General features: G+C 40.6%; 1 protein-coding gene across 5 annotated transcripts in view; it reads right to left on the reverse strand.

The window, feature by feature from the left end:
- atp2b1a (ATPase plasma membrane Ca2+ transporting 1a) overlaps nt 1–21,814 on the reverse strand; it is a 116,615-nt gene that overhangs the window by 37,124 nt on the left and 57,677 nt on the right. For all 5 annotated transcript variants that reach the window (XM_034163314.1, XM_034163315.1, XM_034163316.1 and 2 more), the window contains 4 exons: nt 10,133–10,330; nt 9,620–9,877; nt 6,053–6,178; nt 866–1,027 (listed from right to left, as the gene is read on the reverse strand). In XM_034163314.1, the coding sequence (XP_034019205.1) occupies nt 866–1,027; nt 6,053–6,178; nt 9,620–9,877; nt 10,133–10,330 (744 nt within the window). The remainder of the gene's footprint in view (nt 1–865; nt 1,028–6,052; nt 6,179–9,619; nt 9,878–10,132; nt 10,331–21,814) is intronic.

Below are 21,814 nucleotides of genomic sequence, written 5' to 3' on the forward strand. Positions count from 1 at the left end.
TTGACGATTTAGCCAGCGTATGCCGACCGTATCAAAAAACGCTGGCACAAGTCCAGTAAGTTAAGGGTAAGTTTTTTGTAAGTTAAGAGCAAGCTGAAGCATGCTGAAGCTCGCTAATGTACGTCCCAATAAGCTGAGCTCCTCAAAAAGTTTTGGGCATGCTGAAAATTTTCAAAGAGTGCCAGAGCGTGACTCACACATCCTGCATATGCTGGATATAAGTTGTAGGTAAGTTCTGTGATTATTGGCAGATGTTTCTTATAATTTACTCATCCGTCCATTAATGCTGGCCACTGATTGACTGAAACCTGCGGCCTGTATGCAGAACGACTGTTTCATTCACACACAGAAAAATATAAAGTCTGACCTGCTCATTTCAGTCCAATTCACCATCACAGACGAACAAGAATCCACATAAAGCTCCTGATTTTCTGGACTGGGACTAACGAATTCATTCAAGTCTATTATATAAACAGTCTGATCCTCTTCTGTATTTGTTTTGACAAACAGTGGCTGTACAAATGTGGGACTGAGTTTGAATAAATGTAACAGTACAGTAATATCACGGAAAATGCAGATTTATGGTGAAACTCTCTTAAAAACATTGATCATGCCCATTGATTTGTATTCATGTCTGGTTGTTTGGCGCTAGCCAAGCTGGCGGCGCTAACCAACAGCCAGCGAATGAGCGGATTGGCCTGCGCCTCCATCTAGGGAGTAAACAGATATCGAAGGTGTGAACACGTGTCCTCTCTGCTTTCAAAATAAGAGTCTCAATGCGAAGATGGAATCTTGATTTGAGATGCAAAACTGGTGGCAAAATGTGAAAATGCCAACAAGATCAACAAGTCGTGAGGATACCAACATTTTCTCTGTTTCTTCTTCTCCTCCTTCTCCTTTTTCTTTTCCTCTTCATCATCATCCTCGTCTTCGCCGCCCCCAAGTAAAGTGAAGATAATTCCAGTTTGAGAGTTGACACCCACAGCGGTGACTACCATTTTCCCTGAGCCCTCCATTACATGGGTGCCTTCGGACGCAAGACAGACAGAGAAATAAACAATCAATCTGGAAGGTACAGAAAAAACGGACACAGGAGGTGAAAAACCCAACAGTTCTGGGGATACTGGTACTACGCTCCTTTTAATGGAAAAACTTAAACCCATTCACACACAGTTTTCCATCTGATTTTAATGCTTTGACTTTCTGTTTTGCTGATTTAACTTTAGCTTCAAGTGACGTCAGGCTTCATTTAAAGTTTTAACAGTCGCCTCTGCGTCGCTTTAAGACCGCATGAAAATCCAGCCATATTAAACATAAAAAAACAAAGCACACTGAAGCCAGTCGACAAAAGGGGGCGAGACATTCTGGAGAATGTCAGTAGAAAGGATTCGGTCTGAGTTAAAGGCAATCAAACGCAGCATGCCTACAGCACATTCTGGAGGATTCTTAGAGGTGTGGCAAAAGAGAACCAGGGAGATTTTATATATATATATATATATATATATATACACACACACACACACACACACACACACACACACAACCCCTGGCAAAAATTATGGAATCACCTGCCTCGGAGGATGTTCATTCAGTTGTTTCATTTTGTAGAAAAAAGCAGATCACAGACATGACACAAAACTAAAGTCATTTCAAATGGCAACTTTCTGGCTTTAAGAAACACTATAAGAAATCAGGAAAAAAAAAAAAATTGTGGCAGTCAGTAACGGTTACTTTTTTAGACCAAGCAGAGGGAAAAAATTATGGAATCATGAAAAACAAAAGAACGCTCCAACACATCACTAGTATTTTGTTGCACCACCTCTGGCTTTTATAACAGCTTGCAGTCTCTGAGGCATGGACTTAATGAGTGACAAACAGTGCTCTTCATCAATCTGGCTCCAACTTTCTCTGACTGCTGTTGCCAGATCAGCTTTGCAGGTTGGAGCCTTATCATGGACCATTTTCTTCAACTTCCACCAAAGATTTTCAATTGGATTAAGATCCGGACTATTTGCAGGCCATGACATTGACCCTATGTGTCTTTTTGCAAGGAATGTTTTCACAGTTTTTGCTCTTTGGCAAGATGCATTATCATCTTGAAAAATGATTTCATCATCCCCAAACATCCTTTCAATTGATGGGATAAGAAAAGTGTCCAAAATATCAACGTAAACTTGTGCATTTATTGATGATGTAATGACAGCCACCTCCCCAGTGCCTTTACCTGACATGCAGCCCCATATCATCAATGACTGTGGAAATTTACATGTTCTCTTCAGGCAGTCATCTTTATAAATTTCATTGGAACGGCACCAAACAAAAGTTCCAGCACCATCACCTTGCCCAATGCAGATTCGAGATTCATCACTGAATATGACTTTCATCCAGTCATCCACAGTCCACGATTGCTTTTCCTTAACCCATTGTAACCTTGTTTTTTTCTGTTTAGGTGTTAATGATGGCTTTCGTTTAGCTTTTCTGTATCCCATTTCCTTTAGGCGGTTTCTTACAGTTCGGTCAGAGACGTTGACTCCAGGTTCCTCCCATTCGTTCCTCAGTTTTGTTGTGTATTTTTGATTTTTGAGACATATTGCTTTAAGTTTTCTGTCTTGACGCTTTGATGTATTCCTTGGTCTACCAGTATGTTTGCCTTTAACAACCTACCCATGTTGTTTGTATTTGGTCCAGAGTTTAGACACAGCTGACTGTGAACAACCAACATCTTTTGCAACATTGCGTGATGATTTACCCTCTTTTAAGAGTTTGATAATACTCTCCATGGTTTCAACTGACATCTCTCGTGTTGGAGCCATGATTCATGTCAGTCCACTTGGTGCAACAGCTCTCCAAGGTGTGATCACTCCTTTTTAGATGCATACTAATGAGCAGATCTGATTTGATGCAGGTGTTAGTTTTGGGGATGAAAATTTACAGGGTGATTCCATAATTTATTCCTCAGAATTGAGTGAGTCCATATTTTTTTCCCTCTGCTTGATCTAAAAAAGTAACCGTTACTGACTGCCACAATCTTTTTTTCTTGATTTCTTATAGTGTTTCTTAAAGCCAGAAAGTTACCATTTGAAATGACTTTAGTTTTGTGTCATGTCTGTGATCTGCTTTTTTTCTACAAAATTAAACTGAATGAACATCCATATATATATATATATATATATATATATATATATATATATATATATATATACAGTCTTCTTGTGTGGAGGAGTTTAGCACTTAGGCATCTCGTGGTTTGTGGTGTGTCTGTTTCATTTTGCGCACAGAGTGATTCAGTTCAAAGTAAACTAATCAAAACTGATACTTCCACATCTCATTTTTCATTGACTCATCACTTCAGGTAAAACAGAGGTAGTATTTGCTGTATACAGTAACAGTGACAAAAACATCACTAACATTTTCCACTGATGCACTTCCAAAGCACACAAAGAAAAAAAAAAAAAGAAAAAAAAAAACAACTTTGCATATATTGAGAATATGAGGAACATCTCAGTGAATTTGTATTTTGGATGAGGACCTTTGGTTGTTTTTTCCCCCCCACAAATGTTGCTTCTCTCTTTTCTGTTCTGAATCAAACAAACACCATTTCTTTGACATTTCTGAACTTGTCTTTATTACTGTAGAAGGTGCTCTCTACTTCCTGAGACAGGGCCGGTAGCTATTTTAAGCTGAAGACTTTGAAACCTTTTAAAAATTTTACATTTCAGATGGGCATTTTCAATTTCATTCAGTAGTCTTGCAGTTTGTCCCATTGCTGATGTCTGCAGTAACCATGAGTGGCCACAGACTGTATATAATATGGATGAACCCTCTCTGATGTCAACCATAAGGCTTTCTGAAGAGCGCTTTGACGCTCAAGTGGGTTGGTTTTGGATTCCACCATCTTGGCAGTGCCGCCTCCACCTAACACCCCACCAGCCAAGGGGTAAAGGGTAGATAGAACGCAGGCAAGACCAGTGTGACCAGGGCAAATAAAGCCCAAATGTGCCCACCTAGCTTGATATTAACCAAGCTAGCAAAGGCTAACGGGCGAGATAATCCGAGTTCAGGAGACTGACATATTTTTGCGGACTGGATGGTGGTTCTTTTAACATAGGGCCATATTTTGATTACCGAAAACCAAGACACTCAGCCCGGCAATGAGATTCCCAAATGATACACGAATGCCGGTAATTTAATGGCCCAATAAAAACCAAGACATTGTCATCACTTTCTAAAAAAAAAAAAAAAAAAAAACCCAGGACCAACAGGGTGACAATAGGGTGACCAATCGTTCTGTCAAACGACAATCCCAGGACATGCCCTGAGATAATAGAACGTTAGGTCACCCTATTGTAACAGGATACGGACACTGTTCCGTTATTACAAATATCCACACAGGAAGACACATTAGCTCATATTTAGAATAAGATTCTACGAAAAAGAAAAAAATAAATAAATCACAGACAGCTAGTGGTCACCCACTAACAGTGGTCACCTGGGACTGGCACTTTTTTAATGACCTTGACCCTAATTATTCACAACTTTAAACTTTATGAGCATCCACGTCAAACAACTTGCACAGTTATTCACAACTTTTTGGCTTAAAATATCTTATACTGGTTAATTATATAGAAATTTAACCCCTGTACAATTAGCTATAGAAACCAAAACCATTTTTTTTTGCTTCTGGACTGTAAACATGTTCATTGCTGCTGTAAAGCTGGACACTTTAACATGGGGTTCTATGGGGAATGATGAGTTTTTGGAGCCAGCCTCAAATGGCCATTCAAAAACCTGCAGCCTTTGGGATTTCCAAGCTTGCTTCATTTTCCTGCACAGTTGCTGTTTGTGAATTGTCGAAATGCTAATAATGTCAGTCTTAATTTTCATGTTGGCTCATCTGCATTACTCCCACTAAACAGTTGACATTAACCTGAGCGTCAGCATGACCCTTGCACAGTAACGCTCTTTACTCGGTTACAAGTCTAAGCAATAACTCAAAAATAATAAAAGCTGCCACCTTATAACTCACCAAACTGAAAGAGCACATAATGAGAATGAAGTCATTAAACAGTGAACAGTTAACTTTAATGCAGCTGATCAATCAAAAAACCAACTTGTTTTAGCCTATGTGATGTCTGACAGACGTATCAGCCACCTGATAAATAGAACGCCTGTGTTCATGTTGAGGTCAGCTCACATCTTAAGATAGCAATTGAGACAACAAAAGCAATATCCAAAGTGTGGCCAAAAACACAACGAAATGCAAACAGGCTAGAAAAGCAAAACCTGAATTAAACAATGGGACAGAATGTGTGAATGATACCCGAACTTTTCATTTGTACTGCAAAGTACTGATGGCAAACTCTAAATACCTGTTCTTAAAGGTTTTGAAACCTTTACCAAGTCTATTTTTCAGAACAACGTTCTAGAATCCGTATGAAAAGGAAGAATCATGTGCATTCAGCATTTCTACTTAATGAACACTGCCATCTGCTGGAGAGTCCATGAATGTGCATCAACATCAAATAATGAATTCCATATTTAAACATTATAGTCAGCACAGGGTCTTTGATACTACATGATCCAGGTAGAATTCACAGCTGAACAAAAGGAACCTATTCCATTGCTTTGCAATTAGTGGTGGAAGACCAAAAAAAAAAAAAAAAAAAATGCACCTTGCCAACAAGAAAAACCCTTCAGATGAAACATGGTTTGGCCTGAACGTATGGTCGGGCTACCAAAAATACATGTTGCACACTGCAACCTGATTCCCCCCAATTCCAGAGTGGAATTTTGTTGATCAACCTTCTAAATTCTCTTTAAATTTGATCAAAGTTGGAAGTAAAACTTTAGAGTGGTTTAATGAAGGTGATTTTCTTGGCACAGCAATGCTTTAAACATGATTTGTTGTTCAACTGGGTCTTTAAATTCTTGTTTTAAACCCTTAAGGGCCTACAAACATGTAGAAACATTGATGTGCACTATGTGTAATAATAACAACTCAAGACAAAATCTGAGGGAAAAAACAACAACTTTGAAATTAAGTTTGAGTCACCTGATAGCAGCATTGGGTCTTTTTCTAGTGTTTTCTTGACATGGTCCGACTCCCCTGTGAGAGAGCTCTCATCGATTTTTAGATCGTTTCCCTGGATGAGAACTCCGTCTGCAGGCAAAAGGTCACCTGAAATATACAGAGAAAGACAGAGACAAGATCTGTGTGCTAGCTTGCAAAGCATACAAGGCTCATTTACAGACGAACAGGGTGATGTCTATCTATATACCACAAATCTGTCGTATGCAGCAGCTGGAATAAATTAAGCAGTAACATCCAGTGCAATCAAACTGCTTCACATGAAACATCAGGTCAAATTAAATGATGCTTCAACTAACAGACAATGAAAATCACAGCCTGCATAAGCCTCGCATTCTCACCCACTGTGACATTAACACGCAATTTTAATTACGCGTTTCTAACGAGGGATTGGTGGTCAAGCTAACAAAATGATACCGCCACTCTGCGACAACACGCCACATGGTCGAAACATCATAGCAGATGCTTCCCGCATCTGAGCCTCCCAAATTAACTCTTCGTTTGACAAAGTCTTTCCAAAGGTACCCAAGGATCCTCTTAAGAGACCTTGTACCAAAAACATTCGGTCGATGCCTTGGGGCACTGGTTGGCATGATGAAATATCTGAATCTATAAACTGGCCAACTCTTGTATTGAAGAGTTCAACTGAGGTGTTTATACATGTAACTGACACGATACACCATTTTTACCCGAGGCCATTGGGTATTGTAGACTTTGAGTTCACAGAACATTCTTGGGACACAGACTTTGTACAAGCTCAAAGATGGCTAACCTTGACCTTTTCTAAGAGGTTAAAAAGTCACATTCTGTTACAATCTCTTCCGTTTTTTGTTTTGAGTGGCAGCGGTGACAGCCAATCAGACTAGACCAGCACCGTGATGTCAGTGATGGGTGGCTCTAAAAGCTTCATTTATTTATATAGCATGTTTCTCATATATTCTGTAAAGGCTAGCGAGAAAGAAACTCTTCTAAAACTGAAAATGCTATTTTTTATAACCCGATAACACCTCTGAAGTGATATGCAAGACTTTTTGCGGACATTAGCATGGTGACGTCACAGGCTAGCTGCAAACAGTTTCGTATTTGTGTAAATACGAGGTCTGTTAGAAAAGTATCCGACCTTTTTATTTTTTGCAAAAACCATATGGATTTGAATCACGTGTGATTGCATCAGCCAAGCTTGAACCTTCGTGCGCATGCGTGAGTTTTTTCATGCCTGTCGGTTGCGTCATTCGCCTGTGAGCAGGCTTTGTGTGAGCAGTGGTCCACCCCTCTCGTCGGATTTTTATTGCGAATAAATGTCTGAACGATTTGGAGCTTTGCTGCATCAATTTTTTCCAGAAACTGTGAGAGACCTCCAGGTGGACACCATTCGGAAAATTCATATGGCTTTCAGCGACGATTTTATGGGGATTACACAGATTAAGGAGTGCTCCAGCCGGTTTAAAGACCGCGGCGCACTCCGAGCGCCGATCGACAGGCTGACACCCCGCTGAAACAACCAGATCATTTCCAACGTGAAGGCTTTGTTGATCCGGGACGTCGTCTGACTTCTACAAAAAAAGGCAGAAGACATGGACATCAGCACTTTTTCGGCACATTCCACTGTTACAGGAGTTTTTTTCATGGAAAGAGGAGCGGAGGGATGCGCCACCGTGCCGCTCATGGCGCGGCACAAAACCACCTCCGTGTTGGTCTCACAGGACGGCTTTCAGATGGCTCAGACGGTTTTCGGTGGCTTTTCAGTCGTGTGACTATCCGAGAAATTGTGCATGAGCTGGACATGCCCCAACATGTCCTGTGAGACTTCATCACGGCGTTGCTTTGGCCATGCGGCTCCGCTGCGACATGCGGAATTCCTCCGCTCCTCTTTCCATGACAAAAACTCCTGTAACAGTGGAATGTGCCGTTCATTTCTAAACTGGACGCTGTGTTGATCCGGGACGTCGTCTGACTAGCACAGAAATTGCGGAAGACGTGGACATCAGCACTTTTTCAGCACATTGAGACAGATGTGCGGAGGAATTCCGCGTGTTGGGACGTTTCCGCATGGCGCAAAGCAACGCCGTGATGAAGCCTCACAGGACATGTTCTGGCATGTCCAGCTCATGCACAATTTCTCGGATATTCACACGACTGAAAAGCCACCGAAAGCCGTCTGAGCCATCTGAAAACCGTGCTGCGAGACCAACATGGAGGTGGTTTTGTCCCGCGCCATGAGCGGCACCGTGGCGCATCCCTCCGCTCCTCTTTCCATGAAAAAAACTCCTGTAACAGTGGAATGTGCTGAAAAAGTGCTGATGTCCACGTCTTCTGCCTTTTTTTGTGGAAGTCAGACGACGTCCCGGATCAACAAAGCCTTCACGTTGGAAATGATCTGGTTGTTTCAGCGGGGTGTGAGCCTGTCGATCGGCGCGCGTCGCGCTCTCAGACGCTGTGGGCGGTCTTTAAACCGGCTGGAGCACTCCTTAATCTGTGTAATCCCCATAAAATTGTCGCTGAAAGCCATATGAATTTTCCAAATGGTGTCCACCTGGAGGTCTCTCACAGTTTCTGGAAAAATTTGATGCAGCAAAGCTCCAAATCGTTCAGACATTTATTCGCAATAAAAATCCGACGAGAGGGGTGGACCACTGCTCACACAAAGCCTGCTCACAGGCGAATGACGCAACCGACAGGCGTGAAAAAACTCACGCATGCGCACGAAGGTTCAAGCTTGGCTGATGCAATCACACGTGATTCAAATCAATATGGTTTTTGCAAAAAATAAAAAGGTAGGATACTTTTCTAACAGACCTCGTACAATCTCTTTGCCATATATTGTGTAAAAGCTAGCAAGAAATAAACACTTCTAAAACTGAAAATACTGTTTTTGGAACCTAATAACACCTCTGAAGTCATTTACAAAACATTTCGCAAACAGTTTCATATTTGTGTAAATATAATCTCTTGGCCATATATTATGTAAAAGCTAGTGAAAACTGAAACTGAAAACTGAAGCTTCTAAAACTGAAAACACTGTTTTTGGAACCTAATAACACCTCTGAAGTCATTTACAAGGCATTTCGTGGATGTCAGGCGTGCACTCTAACTTCTGCTAACTCAAAGCTAACTTTGTTTATAATTGATTAACTGATTGATAGAGGGGCTTTATCGACCATGTACAAATTGTAAGTAAAACAATAGGATCTTAATAATTAATGTAAAAAATATATATTATATATACACGTGCGTGTGTGTATATATACTTTGCACTGGGATACCAATTAAACAACTGTAAATTATAAAGAAGACAATGCTCATACGGCCAAGGGTATTTTAGCATTTAAAATGCCTAAACATTTTTCATAACAGATGTCCAACCAGGCCTCCAAAGCCAATACCATGTGATACATCAATTAAACACAAATTAGGACATTAGCTCCCCACCTTTTACAAGACAAATAGGGTGATTACTATACACCCCCCCTCCAATTTTTGCCTGCAGGGAGTATAAATATTTAATCAGTTGAATTACAGATAAGTTCTTACCATATTTAATTTGTGCCACGTCTCCAACCACGATTTCAGCCACAGGTATTTGAATAACTTGTCCACCACGAACAACCGCAAATTTCTGTTCCTGCTCAATGCGGCTCTGGAGGCCCCTAAATTGTTTTTCTTTACTCCAGTCATTGAATGCTGTTACCAACACCACACAGATAACTGACAAAAGAATGGCTGCGCCCTCAATCCAGCCTGCTTCTGCTTCATGTTCATCCCCACCTCCTCCAGCCGCCCTTCCACAGTCTGCAAAGGCGACACACACACGAAAAACCCAGTTATTAACCATTTCATCCAATCAGAGTGCGCTATAAAGCAAAATCAGACAATTATGAGAGATAGCAAATCAGGGGAAAAAAAACATTAAACATTCCTTTTTAAATTAAACATATCAAAACTCTAAAATACATAAATAGCTTTAAGAGTGTTAATAACTTGGAGCAACAATTAAAATAAATAAACAAATCAGGAAGAAGATTTGAATAAAGTGCTGCTGCTTACTTTCTCTTTCAGCATCTGGAGGTTTATAAAAAGAAAGGCCTAATGAAACTACGGCTGCCACCTCGAGGATAATCAGCGTGACATCTTGTAGCGCCTCCCACATTAACTGTAAGAATGTTTTGGGCTTTTTGGGCGGTATAAAATTTTGCCCAAACACTGTTTTCCGCTTCTCAATGTCTGCAGGCTGCCCGCTTAGACCTAAAGACACAAAGAGAGAGAGAGAGAGGCCATAAGCACTTTAAACTCATCATTTACACTCTCATTATGATATTAAATGTTATAAAAATGTTTTGTTAAACAGGACTATCAGCCCCGTTTACACCACAGGAACTCGCACATCAAATCTGGCAGTATGACACCGTTAGCGCATCTGCACCACAGAAGTCCCTGTTCAGAGGTCGGTACTTCTGAGCATCAATGAAAAACCACTGCATGGAACTCAACACAGAGTTGTCAAACTCACACAGAAACTAGCAAAAAGCGCATTCTCTCAAAGCGAGTAGAAGAAATAAAACAGAACAGCAGAGGCGTCAGATAAACCACAGTGAAGAATTAGAACCTGGATTCCCTTGTGCTGAAAGAAATTTAAACATTTTAAGCAGGACTACAAGCATCTGAAGAAACCCAACAAAGCTGGATCACAGGCTGTTGAAGACCGGCGATACGCGGACAAAAGACTCGCTGCTTTGTTTGAACAAAGTGGAGGTATGAAACACATGGGACTTCCCACTAGTCATAGTCCTATTATTAAAGAGACCATGTTAAAGTTGTTTTTACATTTATGGTAGGCTATGTGTTGCACTACAGTAGGTTAAGTAATTCATTAAGTAATTCATTAAAAAAGAACATTTAATTATGGTGAATTACCATTATTTGTTGATTTTCAATTCAACAGATTTATAGACAACAGTACAATTAAAGGTGATTCATGGTGTATGTCAACAGAATCATGTTTTATTTTTATAAACTGAACAAAACTGGATCTGGTTAGTTAACTATTTGAAATTATTACATTTATTTGTAAACTTTAAAATCGGTTTGGGGTTGTAATACACACCATCAAATAATATAAAGTGGTTAGGATGAGTGGATCCTAGGACTAATGGACCCTAGACCAGTCAGTGGACCCTCCCTGAATTACAGACACAAAGAATTTATATTAGTTAGCACTGTGTTAGCTAGCTAGTTGGAAGGCAACAAAAAACATAAATTGCTCCTGCTTTTGCCTCCTGACTAGTGCAGCATCTCTGGATGCTAGCATTAACTAACAAACTCACATGTAACGCTAACATTATTAGTGCTAACGCTTAACGTATCATTAAAATGCATGAGCCCAATGGGTCTTCTCCGCAATGCAGACATAATGGCTGAGAAGGCCAATTATGGTGCCGTTTCTGAAAATGCTCCTAACATCTGACAAATAGACCGAGTTCCTGCAGTGAAAATGTGGCTTTCGACACTAGCACGAAAACTCAGCCGCAGCCCTGTTGATGGCCCACGAAAAAACACAATTACCAAAAAAAAAAAAGAAACGGGAATGCAAGAACAGAGGTCATAATGACTGTAGACATGGCATATATTTCACTCCTGGGTTAGTACGTGTAGTACTGTTCCATTGGACTAATTTCTTTGATGCGTTGCAGGTCTAGCTGGTCTGAGACCCATTCATCCATGTGCACACGGGGCATTCTGCAGCCACCCATTCAAATGCTTCCACATTCAAGCACAGTCATACTGAAAAGAGCCTGAGCACAACTGATGATCCGTGACAGTTTTTCACTTTCACTCATGCTGGCCGACTGTGTGTAGGTGGCAGTGCAGACTGGATGGAACTGAATGTATGTGTGAGGCACAGAGGAGCGAGAGCAGACTTGGGAGCTGGGGAAGACTTGGAGAGAGGTGAATGGGGGTGGGGTCAGTCTGAGTGTGTAAGGGACTGGCTAATGAAGAGTGGAGCGACTGATGGCTGAAGGGACGTTGCATTGGGAATAGAAGCACCTTAATAGTAGGAAAATAATCAGCAAGGGTAGCATTTAGAGAGATTGGCTAATTATTCTACAATTAATTAGAAAAAACACTTGGAGAACGCATACCCCAACCAACACATGAAGCGCAATCGATAGGAAAAGGGTTCGATTTAATGCCGTCCCTCTATATATAAAAAATACCTCAAGTAATGTCAAAATTATTCAGATTTTATATCCACGTAACATCCTGGGGATGGAGAATGAACAGCATCCCATCCAAAGTCCACTGGTATTCTGTTCTGTTTATAGCAGCTGTCACTGCAAGAGCACCATGCAGAGTTTGGCTGCATTTTTTTTTCCTGCCTGCAGAGAGAACATTTCAGTCAGAGTGAGCGAAAAAGTGATAAGACCGAGAGTGCGGTGGTCAGAGAATTTCACCATCTTTCCCTAAAAGTGTGAATCAGACAAAAAAAAAAAAAAATGGTATTTTGTGATTGTTTCACAGCAATTAAGCTATAAAACACAAATAAACATGGGCAGCTGAGAAAGTTTCTTCTGTTTGAGGCTGGCTGTGCGAGTTGAGTGCGTGTGCAGTACAGCCCAACAGATATGGATTTTTTCCCCCTGGGAGTGGGGGACAGATACAAACATCTGGAATCAAAAAAATTTACAACACCAATAAAATGAAAACCATTTTCAATAAAAGGTCTCACTGGAACATTATAAAATACAAAGACATTATAGCAGCTTATTATAAAAACAGAAGTATAAAGTATCAATAATAATCTGTGCATATCATGCAGGAAAGGTAAGTGGGTTGTATTCAACTGTACATCACATCTGAACAACAAAATTCATTGATTGAATGGAGCTTCATCAAATGAAGATGGGACTCCAAAGTTTTACCCAATGGAATTCAGGGACTTAAAATCTCTAGGCCTTAAACTGAACCCCGTAGGTAGGAAAAGGTAGATAGATCAATGATTTTATTAATCCCTGGAGGGAAATTAAGCTTTTTAACCCTCAAGCCACCAAGCTATTTTAACGACTAATATGGTTGGATAATTATAGCATCAGATTTTGAAGAACTGGTGACTATAGTGCAGTGGATAACTGAAAGAAAAAAATCCTTCAAATGGTGATGCAAGCACCAAATTTGGCACACATGCTCCTTAGACATTACTCTTTTAAAAATGCCGGGTACCCACGTGAACTTTCATTAGGCGGCCAAGAAGGGGTCAATTGAAGTATTACACAGGTGTCAAAATTTACAAATGCTCCAATCATATTGAAAGGTATTCCATATTATTTGTCTGATCATAAAGATTCCAAAAAGGTACAGTTTGGACTATCTGTGAATGAATGGTCTGGAGTTATGGGGTAAAAACAGCAAGAACACTGAGAAAGGTCAATTTCAGTTTGTACAGGGGTCAAAAGTTAAAGTTGCTCCAATTTTGGTAAAAAGTGGTGCAAATTACTGGTTGAGCTAATAGGATTAATAAATGGAATAGCTTTGACTGTGCTGCGTGCTTGGTTTGCAAAGTAAAGGTTAAACAATATCAGCATCCATTGGATTCTATGACATGTGACATATGCTACCCTATAACATGATAATTAAGCATGATACATGATGCAAACTATTCCTTTTTAAAACCGTATTCACCCAACTAATAATTTGCATCACTTTTTACCAAAATTGGTGCAACTTTAACTTTTGACCCCTGTACAAATTGAAAGTGACCTTTGTCACTCTTCTTGCCGTTTTTACCCCATAACTCTGGAGCATTCATTCACAGATAGTCCAAACTATACCTTTTTGGAATCTTTATGATCAGACAAATAATATGGAATACCTTTCAATATGATTGGAGCATTTTTAAATTTTGACCCCTGTCTAAGGAGTATGTGTTTCTTGAGATTTCATCATCTGATGGAGTCTGTGGTAAATGAGACGTTATTGAGGCGCTGTGACTTTTTCGATTTGTTGCGCAAAGACAGAAGGCTCTGCTCCGCTAACTGATCTGACGGCGCAACTCTGGCACAACGTGCCGGAGAGGGACTTTCCTTCACTAAAACAAACAGGTAAGACCTTATATTTACAACTGTGTGTGAATTTACACCACGAGGGGCACAGCTTTCAGGAAATCAATCGACAGCATCAGTTAACATATTTTGACTTATGAAAAAGTCTGTAAAAAAACCATAAATTAACCGCATCATTATAAAAGCAATGTTCAAAGCATGTGAAAAAAGTAGCGGCTTATATACTTATATACTTCCTTTTCTCTCAAAAATTCTTGAAAGGGTAGTTGTAAAACAGCTAACTGATCATCTGCAGAGGAATGGTCTATTTGAAGAGTTTCAGTCAGGTTTTAGAATCTATCATAGTACAGAAACAGCATTAGTGAAGGTTACAAATGATCTTCTTATGGCCTCAGACAGTGGACTCATCTCTGTGCTTGTTCTGTTTGACCTCAGTGCTGCTTCTGATACTGTTGACCATACAATTTTATTACAGAGATTAGAGCATGCCATGGGTATTAAAGGCACTGTGCTGCAGTGGTTTGAATCATATCTAATAGATTACAATTTGTTCATGTAAATGGGGAGTCTTCTTCACAGACTAAGGTTAATTATGGAGTTCCACACGGTTCTGTGCTAGGACCAATTTTATTCACTTTATACATGTTTCCCTTAGGCAGTATTATTAGACAGCATTGCTTAAATTTTCATTGTTACGCAGATGATACCCAGCTTTATCTATCCATGAAGCCAGAGGACACACACCAATTAGCTAAACTGCAGGATTGTCTTACAGACATAAAGACATGGATGACCTCTAATTTCCTGCTTTTAAACTCAGATAAAGCTGAAGTTATTGTACTTGGCCCCACAAATCTTAGAAACATGGTGTCTAACCAGATCCTTACTCTGGATGGCATTACCCTGACCTCTAGTAATACTGTGAGAAATCTTGGAGTCATTTTTGATCAGGATATGTCATTCAAAGCGCATATTAAACAAATATGTAGGACTGCTTTTTCGCATTTGCGCAATATCTCTAAAATTAGAAAGGTCTTGTCTCAGAGTGATGCTGAAAAACTAATTCATGCATTTATTTCCTCTAGGCTGGACTATTGTAATTCATTATTATCAGGTTGTCCTAAAAGTTCCCTGAAAAGCCTTCAGTTAATTCAAAATGCTGCAGCTAGAGTACTGACAGGGACTAGAAGGAGAGAGCATATCTCACCCATATTGGCCTCTCTTCACTGGCTTCCTGTTAATTCTAGAATAGAATTTAAAATTCTTCTTCTTACTTATAAGGTTTTGAATAATCAGGTCCCATCTTATCTTAGGGGCCACATAGTACCATATCACCCCAATAGAGCGCTTCGCTCTCAGACTGCAGGCTTACTTGTAGTTCCTAGGGTTTGTAAGAGTAGAATGGGAGGCAGAGCCTTCAGCTTTCAGGCTCCTCTCCTCTGGAACCAGCTCCCAATTCGGATCAGTGAGACAGACACTCTCTCTACTTTTAAGATTAGGCTTAAAACTTTCCTTTTTGCTAAAGCTTATAGTTAGGGCTGGATCAGGTGACCCTGAACCATCCCTTAGTTATGCTGCTATAGACTTAGACTGCTGGGGGGTTCCCATGATGCACTGAGTGTTTCTTTCTCTTTTTGCTCTGTATGCACCACTCTGCATTTAATCATTAGTGATTGATCTCTGCTCCCCTCCACAGCATGTCTTTTTCCTGGTTTTCTCCCTCAGCCCCAACCAGTCCCAGCAGAAGACTGCCACTCCCTGAGCCTGGTTCTGCTGGAGATTTCTTCCTGTTAAAAGGGAGTTTTTCCTTCCCACTGTCGCCAAGTGCTTGCTCACAGGGGGTCGTTTTGACCGTTGGGGTTTTTCCGTAATTATTGTACGGCCTTGCCTTACAATATAAAGCGCCTTGGGGCAGCTGTTTGTTGTGATTTGGCGCTATATAAACAAAGTTGATTTGATTTTGATATACTGGGGATTGCGGTAACTATTTCTGGGGTCAGACGGTGCCTTTTTTTTAACCCTAACTGTCATGTTTAACATCGACCTTGAGGTCGGAGGTCAAGGGCAGTCAGGTCAAGGGAGTCAGGATGCATGATTTCCTATCAGTGTTCAATACAAATGTAAGACGTAGAAGTGATATTTGAAGAGATAAAGTGACAATCTGGGGTCAGGAGGCGGGTGTCTTTGTCAGCAACTATCTTGCATGACCTTAAAAATCTGGGCCAAGGTCATATGCCTGGATGTCATATTTGTGTCTGTGTACAATATAGTATGGGTGTGTATTAAGCATGCAAGTAAGAGTGAAATCTAGAGCCCTCAAAACAGGATGAGTCCATTTCAAAGGTCCTCCTTATTTCATGGTGGGGGACAATAATAATCAGGGTTTTTCTATAAGAAATGTAGTGTGAGGGCTACTGTTATGGCGAGGGAGCGGCACGACCAAGCAAGCAAACAGTCTAATAAAAAAAAACAAAAAAACAAATGGGAGAGTTTTTAAAACGGTCTAACAGTGTACCAACCACGACTGGAATCTTTTGGAGGAAATGCACCATTTGTAACAATCAGATTAGGTGCTTTTTTGACTAGCGGTGCGACATGTCACTCCAGACCAACTTCAACATTTTGTCAATTTTAAGTTGTTTTTTTTTTGTGCAAATTACGGCATGTCATAAAGCAACACTTTAATCACTGTAGGCAGCAGCACCTCTATTCAGTGAAATCATACAGCAATTCATGTAAAACGTCGACTTTGTAAAAGTTGGTCAAGCAGTTTGTCTCAATGCACATGCAGCATAATCTGCTCTAATACAGAGTTATGCTCCTAGTTTGGAGGAAAACAGTAACCAAAAAAGTTCCGTATATTTTTCTAAAGATCCTGGACAGAGTGATGCAGGAGCCACTCTGTAGTTCTCCTCCGGTCTGTGCGCACATACAGAGTGCACCGACTCCTCCTCCTGCATACAGCAGGAAACAGGGACAGAAGCAACTTACTGACCGCCAGTGAGGAGAAGCAAACAAAACAGATGACATAAAAAAACAAAAAACAAAACAAATTAAATTCTTCCAGGTTTTGAATAGATTTTTAATCAAAGATAAGAATGACAATTCTGGCATAATTTCAGAAAGCGCGTCGAGAATAAGGCAGCGCAGCACCCCGTTACCCGGTGTCACCGTCAGTCTGCCCTGCCTTCACTGTGCATGTGTAATTTGCCGCTGTTCACAGATTAACACTTCATTTCTGCTTCAAACTGCACTCCAGTCATCATCTATCTCAGCGACAGATATCTGAAGCTTTGGTACAACAATTATTTCCACATAAATTCTGCATTATTTCATCATAAAAGACGTTGGAAGCGATCAGAGCGCTGTAGCTACATGAGCTGCTAGCTGATGCATTCACGGCGCGCCGGCCATTTCAAAGTGTCACAGAGTATTGCCGCGTTTCTGCTTAAAACTGACTTTAGAATGCTTTAAGAGGTTTTACCTTGTCATCTGATGGTTAATAATCTCATTATTCCATTTGATTGATTTGGGTGAAGAGACTCCATCTCAGACAAGCTGCTAAGCTCCGAAATGACGCAAGCATAGTGGAGGCAGGGTGGACCATTTTTTTTTTTTTTTTAAGGGGCGGACCATCTTGCGCTGTGACACCGCTACAATATGTACTCAGGTCATATGTCCAATGTAATTGATAGATGATAGAAACAATATCATAACAACAATAATAGAGAATTTAGGTACCCATTCTATTGTCATGCAATTTTTTATTCTTATTATTTTTAAGTAGAAAAACAAATTCCAGGATCCACCCCTATTTCTGGCTCTGCTTCAAAATTCATCATCATTTATTTCTAATCATTAATGAATGTTGTGCCCCACTTTTTTTTTTTTTTTTTAAGGGGCGGACCATCTGCGCTGTGACACCGCTACAATATGTACTCAGGTCATATGTCCAATGTAATTGATAGATGATAGAAACAATATCATAACAACAATAATAGAGAATTTAGGTACCCATTCTATTGTCATGCAATTTTTTATTCTTATTATTTTTAAGTAGAAAAACAAATTCCAGGATCCACCCCTATTTCTGGCTCTGCTTCAAAATTCATCATCATTTATTTCTAATCATTAATGAATGTTGTGCCCCACTTTTTTTTTTTTTTTTTTTACATTTTCCAGAATTTCTCAAGTGATGATACACAGACCTTTAAAAAAAATTAGGTACATGTAGAACAAGTTATATCTGGTGCAGATCCATCCAGATAAATCTGGATCCACTCGAAAACTTTATTTTTTTCCCCCCTCCTTCGGCCAAAACACAACCCTCCACCAAATTTCACAAATAAATAAATAAGTTTAGTAGTTCTTGTATAATCTTGCAAACAGTCAGACAAACAACAGCCAGCACTGCAAAAGAACCTACTTAGCAGAGGTAGTAAATATAGGAAAAAGAAAAAAAAAAATCAGTAAAATATATTCTTCGCAAAATCCAGTACGACAACGGAGGCTGCAGTTAACTGTTTGCTATTTTAAGCAAAGGAATCAGAGTGGCTAAAAAATGAAGCAACACCTGTTTTGTGGAGAACTGCTCCTCGACTATGAAAACTTTACTGGCAGTTGTCCCTTAACCAGACAGTTGCCAGCATTCGTCTTGTGTCACATCTCCACAAACTAAATGTGGATAAAGAAAAACACTTTCAACATAAAAGTCTTTCCCATGACTACATATAATCACATTTTAGTAAAACCCTCCAACTAGAACTTAAGGATAATCTGATTTAGATTTTTTTTTTTTTTTTTTTTTTTTTTTTTTTTTTTTTTTTTAACTACAGTACCTGCCCATACGGGTATTAATTGATACACAGTCCCAATCTGACACTTGTAGTGTATTGAAGTTGTAGCACAAGACAAGAGCATTGAAACAAAAATCTAAATCGAAGCTAAAAGAAATGAAACCACCAGTGAAAAGAGCCTGAAGCTAAGAGAAAATGTCAACAGCAACTGAGCTACTTTCAAGTAGCAATTTGGACAAAATGTCGAGACTGTAAAACTGGACTCAAAGCTAGTGCTTTCCTTGGAAATTTTTTTTTCCTTGTGCTCAACGAAAACTCTAACCGCAAGGTGCACAGAGCGGAAAAATGCAAAGTGTTCAAAAACACAAAATGAGGGAAAAAAACACCATGTTCACTGAAAACAATTACAGAAATAGGTAAAGATAAACTGTGTTACCTACAAACTTTGCAAAAATGGGACATCATGAACATTGAGAATAGGGGTGTGAATCCTTCAATATCTCAAGATTTGATTCAATTCCGATTCACGGGGTCATGATTCTATTCAAAATCGATTTTCGATTCAGTGCTGATCTAAATGATGCAGATATGCCAAAGTGATTCTAAATTAATGAATATTTGGAATTATTTTTCATTATTTTGTCCATTTTTGTGCATTATTAAACATTATTTCTGGCATGGTGAGAGTTCTCACTGTACAACTACAGAAGAACTGCTTGTGTATGATGTCATTGGATTGTGATGGTCTTTCCTCAGACATGGAGCTCCGCTACCAATCAATCAATCAATCAATCAATTTTTTTTATATAGCGCCAAATCACAACAAACAGTTGCCCCAAGGCGCTTTATATTGTAAGGCAAGACCATACAATAATTATGTAAAACCCCAACGGTCAAAACGACCCCCTGAGCGTTTTAGAGCCCAGCTAGGCTAGCTGTGGCTGCTCGTTATCAGGGAGGATGGTGTCTATCCTTTTTGGGCATTTTATTACAAATATCTGTAATAATATGACTTGCTGAGCAGTTAACTGTCCTAGTGTCTCATCTAAGAAGTCTGTGCTCCAGTATTTCAGTCAAGTGAAACATTTCTGTTATTTAATTTGATATATTAATGAGGTTAGCACTCTTAGGAGCTATCAGTAGCTTGATGACTTTAGGTCCAGTTAACCCATGATTACTGAGGAATTCACATGGTTAAATTTTCCAAGCAAACCATGATGAAAACCACTGTCCAGTACCCAAAAGACCTAAAGACTTGGACTTTCGCAGGTATCTGCTTTTCCAGACACTTCAATCAAGTGACCACACCTCCATAAGATCTTCCCAGGTGTTTCATGATCTCAAAGGCAGAGGACCGAAAAACATCCAAAGTCCAAAACCCACTAAAAGTCTTAAACCCCGTTTACACAGACGGTAAGAGCTCCCGGAAGCGTTTTTGTCCGTCTTAAGGATCACACGCCGTTGTTAACGCCGGCACTAGGGGCGTGGCTTAGTTCCGGATTTACAGGGAATCGTCGAAAAAATTATTCAACATGTCGAATAATTCCGGGAGCGCTCCCGGAGAATTCGCGTGACGAGAGACAACGGACAACGCGAACAACGGCGTTTGATACTTTTTAATTGCCGTTTCATCCTGCCCCTTCCTGTAGTGCCACAGTTTACACCACCGTAATTGGCGGCCGGCATTGTATCCCTAACCAACGGCGTGTAAAACGGCGATAGAGCCCACATCGGCGTCCTCAAAGGCGTTTTAACCGGCGACAGAGGCAGACAAAACGGCAGCGCTAGCAGACAGTACGCCGTTCTAAACGCCACCTCCCGGTTAACGGTGTTCCAAACAGCCGATAGGCGGCGGTCAGTATAAAAACGCTAGTGCGCTGCATGCAGGCTTCTCACTCGCGGCCAGCTCCTGATATTTTTGCAGAGAAGCTCCAGTATGCCTCCTAAAAGAAAATTGCCAGCGGCAAGGACTTACCAAGAGGTCTGGTTCAGAAGCAGAGGGGAGGCCTGTGGTGGAGACGAGCAACACGTTGAGGAGGGGAAAAAGGAAGGAGAAGAAAAGGCTGAGAGATGAGCTCCCTCACCCTGCAGTGACAGCTGCTTCAGCCTATTATACTCTGGGGGCGGTGCCTATATGCAAAAGTTCCTGGAGTAACGCAGAATTTGCCTGGATAAATCCAGCGGTACACAGGGCATTATCGGCGGCAGCAGAACACTGCCGTTCTCACGCGCGTCTTAACCTGCAATTGTAAAGGATAGAACTGGGTATTAACCCCCGTTGCCTGACGTGCCGGATTCTATGGCGTCAAAACGCCGCTTTACTCGGCGGATTTAGCGGCGTTTTATCCGCGTATTTGCGGCTAGTACTGCTCTCCATAAGCCCACCCAACACTCAGTCCATACAAGCAGGAGCCAGAACACATTGAATGCTTGTGTAGCCATGATGTCCCAGTCTGTCTCAGGGTCAACACCCTGACACACACACACCAACACACACACCAACACTCAATTCAGAGACACCAATTTACCCAACCAGGATGTCTATGGAAGTGGGAGGAAGCTGGAGCACATGGTGGATACACACGCAAACACGGTGAGAACATGCAAACTTCACACCATGTCGGGAACAAATGTGGGACTTTCTCACCGTGAAGCACCTGTGTTAAACACTAAACCACCATGCTGCCTTAAAAGCAGTGTGTCGGACAGATTACAACCATGGCAGGAAGACTGTGAGTTAACAAGACTAGTAGCTGCTAGCGCTTAGCTTACTGCTAGGTGGTTTGAGTACACCAAAATCGCACGCTGCACACACTGCACAGAATGGTGTTCCATCAACAGTTCCATGTGGGCATGTTTCAAATATAAAGGTCCCA

Source organism: Thalassophryne amazonica, chromosome 22 (genome assembly GCF_902500255.1).
Source record: "Thalassophryne amazonica chromosome 22, fThaAma1.1, whole genome shotgun sequence".
Taxonomy (NCBI): Eukaryota; Metazoa; Chordata; class Actinopteri; order Batrachoidiformes; family Batrachoididae; genus Thalassophryne; species Thalassophryne amazonica.